The sequence below is a fragment of the Chenopodium album genome, chromosome 5 (genome assembly GCF_948465745.1).
Source record: "Chenopodium album chromosome 5, dcCheAlbu1.1, whole genome shotgun sequence".
Classification (NCBI taxonomy): Eukaryota; Viridiplantae; Streptophyta; class Magnoliopsida; order Caryophyllales; family Amaranthaceae; genus Chenopodium; species Chenopodium album.
Window position 1 is genome coordinate 11,160,766 of NC_137838.1, and position 8,904 is coordinate 11,169,669.

An 8,904-nucleotide genomic window follows, 5' to 3' on the forward strand; every position below is an offset into this window, starting at 1 on the left:
ACATCTTTTCCCATGCCACCCACATAAGCTTCCTCTCCTCCCCTTTTTGCCCCCAAAAAAATTGCCTACATAATTTCTCCACTACCTCAAGAATACTCTTCAGAAGAGCAAAGAATTGCATCGCATAAGATGGTATAGCTTGAGCGACAGCTTTAATCAGCACCTCCCTTCCCGCTTGAGAAAGAAATCTCTCTTTCCACCCTTTTAGCTTTTTCCAAACCCGATCTTGAATTGATTGGAAAATCTTCTTTTTTGACGCTCCCACATAAGTAGGGAGGCCAAGGTATTTTTCATGGTCATCAACAGCCTTAAAGGTTAACTTCGTCTGAAGCAAATTTCTCTTTGCAAGCTCCACATTTCGGCTAAACGACACCTCAGATTTATCCATATTCAATTTTTGTCCGGAAGCAGCCTCATAGATAGAAAGAATGTCAAGGACTTCCTCCACCTCCTCCTCACATGCTCTAATGAAAAGCAAACTATCATCGGCGAAAAAAAGATGGCTAATGGATTCCACCTTTCTTCCGACTTTTATACCATGGATACTTTTCTTCATCTCTAAATCTCTCAATAGAGCCGACAACCCCTCCGCACATATGATAAAGAGGAAAGGTGATAGGGGATCACCTTGACGGAGCCCACGGCTAGGATAGAACCATCTCGAAGGTTTCCCGTTAACCAACACCGAGAAAGATGTCGACGACACACACCTCATGATAAGCTTGGTGAAATGAGACGGGAAACCCATTTTAATCATCATTCTCTCCAGAAAACTCCACTCGACTCTATCATAAGCCTTGCTCATATCTAATTTAAGCCCCATGTATCCTTTTTTACCAGTCTTCTTCTTCCTCAAATAGTGAAAACACTCATAATCCACTTAAATATTATCTGTGATTAGCCTCCCAGGAACAAATCCACTTTGAGTTTCATTGATAATATGAGGGAGAACTCTCTTTAGGCGGTTTGCAAGGACTTTCGAGACCAATTTATACAACACATTACAGAGACTAATTGGTCTAAAATCAACAGGGGACTCACAAATCTTCTTTTTTGGTATCAACACCACGTGAGTCTGATTAAAAGATCCAATATCATCACCATTGTTCAACACCCCCAAAACCATATCACAAACATCTTCTCCAACAATGCTCCAATATTTTTGGTAGAAAATTGCAGACATTCCATCCGGCCCCGGCGCTTTAGTAGGATGCATTTGATCTAATGCCTCCTTCACCTCTTTTCTATCAAAAGTCCCTTCAAGCATGCTCATTAAATCGGTCATCGTGACCTTGTCAATAACAGGATCGCACTCCACATGGTTGCCCGAGGTGAACAAATTCTCATAAAAACTAGCAAAAACCTCTGTGATTTGCTCTTCATTGTTGTATACAATGCCACCCTCATCTTTGATTTCAGCTATGTGATTTCTGGCCACGCGTTGTTTAGCTTTTTGGTGAAAGAAAGCCGTGTTTTTATCACCACTAGTAATCCACTCCTGCCTGCTACGTTGATGCCAATAGACCTCTTCACGTTTCTCCAATTCATCCATTAGAGCATCGATAGCTCTCATATTCACAATCACCCTGTCCGTTGGCTCTTTCCTCATCAGAACCTCCATTCTACCTTTACAGTCACGCATTTCCTTTGCAAAATCCCCAAAATACTTCCTGCTCCAGGTTTGCAGATGTGAGGCAGTAGCACATAATTTTTCAGCCACTTCCCCACCCCCAGACCAAGCTTTCGCTATCAAATCAACACATTGTGGGTCTCAAGTCCACATCTCCTCAAACCTGTACAATTTTTTTTTCTTCTTTTTTTCTTTGATTTCTATCTTCTTCTTCAAACACAGCAAAATAGGAAGGTGATCGAAGCGTCTCTTTGTGAGATGTGACACGAACGAGCCAGGAAATAAATCTTTCCATTTTTCGGTTGCAAAAAAACGATCAAATCTTTCCTGTAGATTTGCTTCACCACCCCTGTTATTATTCCAGGTGAAATCATAACCCACATAGCCAAGGTCTTCAAAATTACACATATTAGCAGCATGTCTTAATATCTCAGCCTCCGAGACATTAAAACTATTTCCTTCTTGCTTTTCACACGCCATCAACATCAGATTAAAATCACCTCCGCAGACCCAAGGTTTGTCATCCATACCCGCAAGTTTCTCCAGCAGGGCTCCAGTCTTGGGTTTATTTTCTTCTTCTGGATACCCGTAAATCCCCGTAAATCTCCATTCTTCATCCACTTCACTTATGACACCAATATCAATATGATTCAGAGAAAATGACTGTATAGTAATGTCAAAAACAGCTCTCCATAATATGGCAAGCCCACCTCTTCTTTTCCTTCCCTCACCTTCACAACTCACAGCAAAAACATTCTCGAAACCCAGCTTCACTTTAACCCTTTCCATCTCAAACGATTTCAGCCTAGTCTCCGAAAGAAATATCAGTTGGGGATGTTCCGTAATGACAATGCGTTTAAACGCATTCACTGCATAGGCACTCCCCAAGCCTCTACAGTTCCAGGAAAGTATGTAATTCATGAGTCACCAAGAGCTCAGGTTGTGGGGCCCGCCACATCTACATTACTTGCCTCAATTTCTATTCTCTTTATAGCAACACCCGCTTCACGTTCAATGAGTGTGCCTTCAATAATTCCCTCCTCTCTCACTCCCCTTTTAACTCCAATGTTCACCTTATCTGCCCCATTCCCCTTACTCCCTCCCTTCTCTATTTTCCTCCAGGATCTTTTTATCTTTTTTCCTTCATTCCCCTCCCCCCAATTATCCACATACATCATGTTAGTGTCATATTCACCCTCCCTATTAACATCATCATCTTTTGCAATCAAACTGGCATTCACAATATACTCTACTTCTAAATTGTTATCTGGAGGTGCTTCAGTAAGAGGCGCTGCATCTAAAGAAGCATTTTCAAGGGTTAAAGGACTCAAAACTTCAACCTCACTTAACTTCTTTGTCACCACCTTCACATTCTGCTCTGATTGTTTTGGCTCACTTAATTTTGGCTTTGTAACAAACAGCCTCTTTGCACAACTCTTCTCCGAGCCTTGTCCTTCTTTACCATCCCCCCTACTCACTCTCCACGGAGATGCTTTCAGCCACATGCCAAACCCCAGCACCGCCGTTTCTGAGTCTTTACAATCGTCACAATCTTTAACTCCATGTCCAATTATGCCACAATAGAAACAAAATACAGGGGGTTTTTCATATTTCACTTCAAAAGTCTCCTCCTCTCCACCCCTCATCTTTACTCTCACATTCTTCCACAAAGGTTTTTGAACATCCACTAGAACTCTAATCCGAATGGATTTGTCAATTCCAACTGAGGCAGCGTTGTCCAGTCTAACGAAGGTGCCAATCTTGTTGCCCAGCTTTTCCACATTTGCCACATTTAATCTGCCTTTGAAAGGTAAGTTATACACTCTTACCCACATTGGCAGATTAAATAGTTCTATGTCAGAAGGTTTTTCATTGCATCCAACTTCTCCCAAAATTAGAGCATGACGGTCAAAATGCCATGGTTGCTCCTCAAGAACCCTTCCCTTATCCCTTTAGTGGTAGAACTGGAACATATATAGGTTTTTACCAATATTGCTAATGTCTACGCCATATTTAGGGTTCCAAGCGCCTTTAATGGTACTAATGAATGCATTAACATTAATAGATCGATCAGTCCAGATCTTACCAACGAGGCTCAGTTCGACTCTAGCATCCTCATCTTCCTCTTCTCCTATATCCCATTCCAATGCATCCTCATCGCCCTCTTTCTTATCGATCTTTTCATTCTTCTCCGCAACGGTTTTGTTAGGTTGACTGCTATTATCTGTCTCTAAATCTTCTAGGCCTTTATTGTTAGCCTTAACAATTTATTTTGATGAATTCTCCATAGAAAAGCAATAATTCTACTCGAAAAATCGAGAAGAAACCTTCAAGCAAAGGAGAGCCTAGAAACCCTAGAAAAACCCTCCCAAGAGACGTGCTCTAGAGGGAACTTAGTTGCGTATCAAACAAAACAAATCTAATACTTGTCAAAGAGGGTCCATGGTTAATTGTCCGGATGCACCGCGCGGAAGCCTAACCGTGAAGGGTTGGCGCGAGTGGATGGGACACTGCGAGCTTTAGAAAAAACTCGCTTCCATGGTTTGGTGAATTCAACATCTCGGATGTACCCTTTGTTGCACGGAGCGTTCAATTGGGTAGATGGAGCATGAATTCCCAGAGGGTTATGTCCATATGTAGAACACATATGGGTTTCAGAAAAGTGAGAAAAAATTCAATCAGGAAGTAGGATCGAGCAAACAATACGAAAAACCGGTCGAAATTAGAACGCATATTTCTGGCTCGGTATTGGGGGAAATTGGCGCCAGCAAACAGAGATTGGCGCCAACTTTTAACTGTAGCGCCTGGCGCCAATACTGGCATCTGGCGCTACGGCTAAAAGTGTGGCGCCAAGCTCTGGCCCCTGACGCTACTTCCCACATGCCTCAGCAGCTTTCTGTGCTCGATAAAATCTTCCAGTTTCACGCGGTGTTATTTCAGTCCTAGTTGTGAAAGACATTCTTCAAATTTCCTACGTGTAAAATCCTATGTTTTTGACTCATTACGGATGGTCTTTCCGATGAGATCCTTTTTATGCATATGACAATAATATTAATCAAAATTACGCACATGAAATACTTAGAACTTTTCGAGTCTCATCCACTCATTCTAAATCATTGCCGAAACAAATTCAGGAATTAAAATAGAAATCCTCCCCAGTGGAGTCGCCAAAAACTGTAGGAAATAAATTTCAATCTTTAATCCCACTAGCTTGAACCCCACTGTGATCATACACTAAAGTACGGTGGCGTCCAAAAGGGAAGAAGATAGAGCAAAAGAGTCGCCAACAAGTTTTTTAGGAACTTGTAAACCGTTCACGAGGTGAAGGTTACACCCCTTAACGATCCAAGAGATCGTCAACTCCATAAGGTCTAGAACCAAATAAGGGTTCGGGGATGAAGGTACAAATCCAACCTAAAAGAGATTGAACCCGCCCTAATAATAGGCCTCTACTTTATTCTGATCGTATTCATGTGCGCTTTCTGACTAACATGCAATCAATAGGATTAACCCTAAACCTGATTATCTATGTTGGTTGAATATTAATGCACAAATAAACTATTATTGGTGATCACTTGAATTATAATCAAATTAACCCTAACAAGATTATTAATTATCTTATTAAGCGTGGTTACAAGTACCAATTCCCTTTAAACATGCATAAAAGGTGTGATCAAGCAATAAAAATAAATATATCAAGCAACATAATCAATAATAAATCATCATGAATAATATCATCATAATAAAAATCATATTAACCATAATAATAATCATGTTAATATTAAAGCATAATAAAATAGCAAGATCCTAGGCATGATACTAACAAGATTAATAACAAACCCTAGCATGTCACTAAGCAATAAAAATCAAATATTTAACCCTAACATGATACTAACAATCATAAATATTAGAAAGAGAATAAAAGGCATCTCAGAAATCATATTTAATATTAAAATTACCCTAGACATGATACTAGGAATATCATAATAACAATGTAAACATGATTTCTACATCATAATATCAATAAAATCAATTAAAGTACTTACTTTGATGCCTCGTACCTCTTTCTAATAACAAAATACACACGTTAGTAACTTCAAGGAAAATAATAAATCAAAACAATTAAATTAAATAATTGAAATAGAGATTTGGGACCAAACCCTCAGAAATTAAACCTTTCACGTCTAGAGCGAAGGCAACTTCGAATATGGCTAGGTGTTTCTAGATCTTGTGAATGCGGAATTTTGTATGAAAACAAAGTAAGAAAGAATTGAATGTATTAAAGAATGCTAATTAAACTTGTGAATGAGGAGAATTGGTGAATGATAGATGTAGATGATGAATGATTGTAGGTGATGAATGATGATGATTGGTATCTTAAAATGGAGTTTTTAATACGATATTTATAGAGAAAATCAGCCAAAAAGGATAATTTAACAAAACAGAGTCTGACGCACGCAAACCAAGGTTGGCGCCAACCCTGGCTAGCTAGCGCCAGGCGCCAATGGCTAGCGTCTGGCGCCAAGCCTGATTCCAGGCGCCAAGGCCTGGGGTTGGACACCAAGCTTGATTTCAACGCGTTTTCGAAAATCTGATAAATTTCCCGTACTGGAGGATAAAATAATATAATTTCTTCGAAAATGCTATTTGATTTTGATTAAAACTCTGAAAAGTCAACAAAGTCAACTTATCAATGCTAATTGAATTAGGAATGAAAAGAACCTTCTAGAAGAATCTAGAAGACTAAAACCATTTCTAATTGCATTAGGAATGATAAATCATATTAGGCCCTCCCCTAGATCATTGGGCCGTACATAAAGCTCAAACCGGACCCAATTTAGTAAATTGGCCATAACTTCCTCAATATTCATCGGAATTGGGCCTATAATATATCGTTGGAAAGGTCTTTGCAAGCCCCATCCAACTACACTACTATTGGACCCATATCATGGACCAACCAAACTGGATTGTCTGTTTTCTTAAAATAAAGTTTTCAAAAACAGAAAGAAGAGAAAAGAAACAAAAACTTTCCGCAACACTAGACCTTTCCACACTTTCGTTTCATTCGATTATGATTCGACGCGAAAGGTACTCATCACTGGGTTTGGTTTTGGGGAGACACAAATGGGTGTCTACAATACTACTTTAACAAGCTTGATCTGATAATGAAGTTTTACTGCACATAATGCAATTCAAGTTGTATGAATGCTTTTTAATGGACTATTCTTGTAAAAAGCCGCTATGTGTATGGGATGACTCAGAGTATATTCCGCTTCATATTACCAATAAAGCAGCCGAGCTTCTGTTTGGGAACATCAGTGCAGAAAATTAGTACAATTCATATAAGTTCTTGACGAAAAATAGAAATTTGAGAAGGTTGCGGCCATCCTTTCATGGTTGAAGGTTTGCATAAGAAAGCAATACAGATAAAAAAGAAGAATAAGAATTGAAGAAGAATATAAAATCGGGCCGCGTAAGGGCCTATTAATAGAGCGGAATCACGTGAGTTTGTTCTAGACAATATTTTTCCTAAAAATTTACCAAAGAAAGAACTTGTAATACACTATAAGTAAATAACTTAACTTGAATAAACCCCACAAACTAAACTCTACTTGAAATCATTTGATCTAATTATAACCTAATGCAAACAAATCTAAGTGGATGTGAAATCTCTGCGTGCTTCACTGTTTTGTTATCTTGATACACATGTTGTCACATGGACTTACCAGAAAAATAAAAGACCAACGACAAAGGACTTCTTGTTCCATTGTCATCACCAAAATGTCCAACTAAATTTCAATGTTGGGTCCACTACAACCTTGGATCGGATTCACAAGCGTAGGAGCGGGTCTACGATGTTGGACCCTTATTAAATATGGGCCCGTAGATCATAGTTTGAGAATATTTAGAAATGATCGGATTTGGATTTTCGGGTCGGATGCGGCTAAATCCAAATTCGATCCGTTCAATAAACGAACCCTGAACTCAGATCCAAATCCAATCCGACTCATAATTTTCAAATCCGAATCTGATCCATTTATTTGGACCTCTGAAATGATCCGATTTTTTTTTTTTTTTTTTTTTTTTGTGTAATGTGTGATATATCTATAATTGTTTGTATTGTCATACGATCATACCAAGTCCGGAGTAAAGTATAAACATAACAATTTTAAATTTCTAAACTAAATTGCATAACAAAATTTTGCTATAAAATTAGCTTAACAAGTAATTGTCCCAAGTTATAAAGCATATGCTCATACTCTCCGACTCGGGTCGGATTATGCGTAGGGTCCAAGTCCGATCTGCCTCCTATTCGGATCTATTTTATCGGATTCGGACTAATTTAAAACGGATTCGGATTGGTTTTTTTTTTTTTTTTTTTTTTTTTCTTTGGATTGGATCGGATTCATATCGAACTCGGATTAAATTGTCATCCTTAAGACTCATTACTATGCGTGGCTAGTTTTTACGTCTGGCAATGCTTCGGCTCAATATTTTCAGTTAGTAATTATCCCGTTCTGTTATAGTTGCAACATTTGGAATATTGCACTATATATTATATTGTTTTCATTTAACTTCATTAATATTCATGTGGGATCTTGTTAATTCATCTCAATTCATTTTTTTTAAAATATATATATCAACTTTTTCTTTTTTTTTTTTTTTTTTTTACTTATCGAAATTCGAGAGATTAGGGGTTGATCTGGGTTTGTTTATGCGTGATTTGTAAAATTGATTTAGTGACTTTCCTTCCTTACATTTGGTACCCAAAATAACTTATCACTTATGTACGATGTATTATTGAAAGAATTCACAACAGATTTACTCGTATTATAAGCATTCAAAAATCAAAATCAATCTCAGTCATACGAGCATAGTTTGGCATCAAAATGAAAATCCTAAACCCCCGCCCCCGCCTCCCCCCCCCCCCCCCCCCAAAAAAAAAAAAAGGTCCTACCGAGATTTGAACTCGGGTTACTGGATTCAGAGTCCAATGTCCTGACCACTAGACCATAGGACCACATTGTTGCTACAAATTCATTCTTTATATATTTATTTTTATTCAAATAATTCTATTGTTCATCATTTCGCTTAATCAGCCCTGCCTAATGAATCTGGTATTGTACAACATATTACTGAAACAAAATTGCATCAATTTTAATCCTGTTGTAAATCGACATTCATTGATTTTTTTTTTATCCTATGATCATGAGAACATAGCGAAATTACACACTTTATAAGTGCAGATTATTTCCCGGCTTTTTACATGAAAC

At 38.2% G+C, this 8,904-nt stretch overlaps 1 protein-coding gene and 1 non-coding gene across 2 annotated transcripts; both read right to left on the minus strand.

Moving 5' to 3' along the window:
* Positions 1-880: 880 nt before the first annotated feature.
* Positions 881-2,551, minus strand: LOC145632580 (uncharacterized). Its single transcript, XM_081684943.1, has 2 exons — positions 1,902-2,551; positions 881-1,670 (listed from the first exon to the last, which is right to left on the minus strand). Exons 1-2 carry the CDS (start codon positions 2,549-2,551, stop codon positions 881-883), a joined length of 1,440 nt encoding a protein of 479 aa, XP_081541069.1.
* A 6,028-nt stretch (positions 2,552-8,579) lies between these two features.
* Positions 8,580-8,651, minus strand: TRNAQ-CUG (transfer RNA glutamine (anticodon CUG)). Its single transcript has one exon. It is a non-coding gene; the product is annotated as a tRNA-Gln (tRNA).
* Between the last annotated feature and the right edge of the window lie 253 nt (positions 8,652-8,904).

Bases quoted from the DNA above. Each gene is read 5' to 3' on its own strand.
- LOC145632580 (XM_081684943.1), bottom strand. From the start codon at position 2,551: ATGAATTACATACTTTCCTGGAACTGTAGAGGCTTGGGGAGTGCCTAT. The intron at 1,671-1,901 runs GTTCGTGTCACA...AACCTGGAGCAG, and splicing joins AAAGATTTATTTCCTGGCTC to GAAGTATTTTGGGGATTTTG.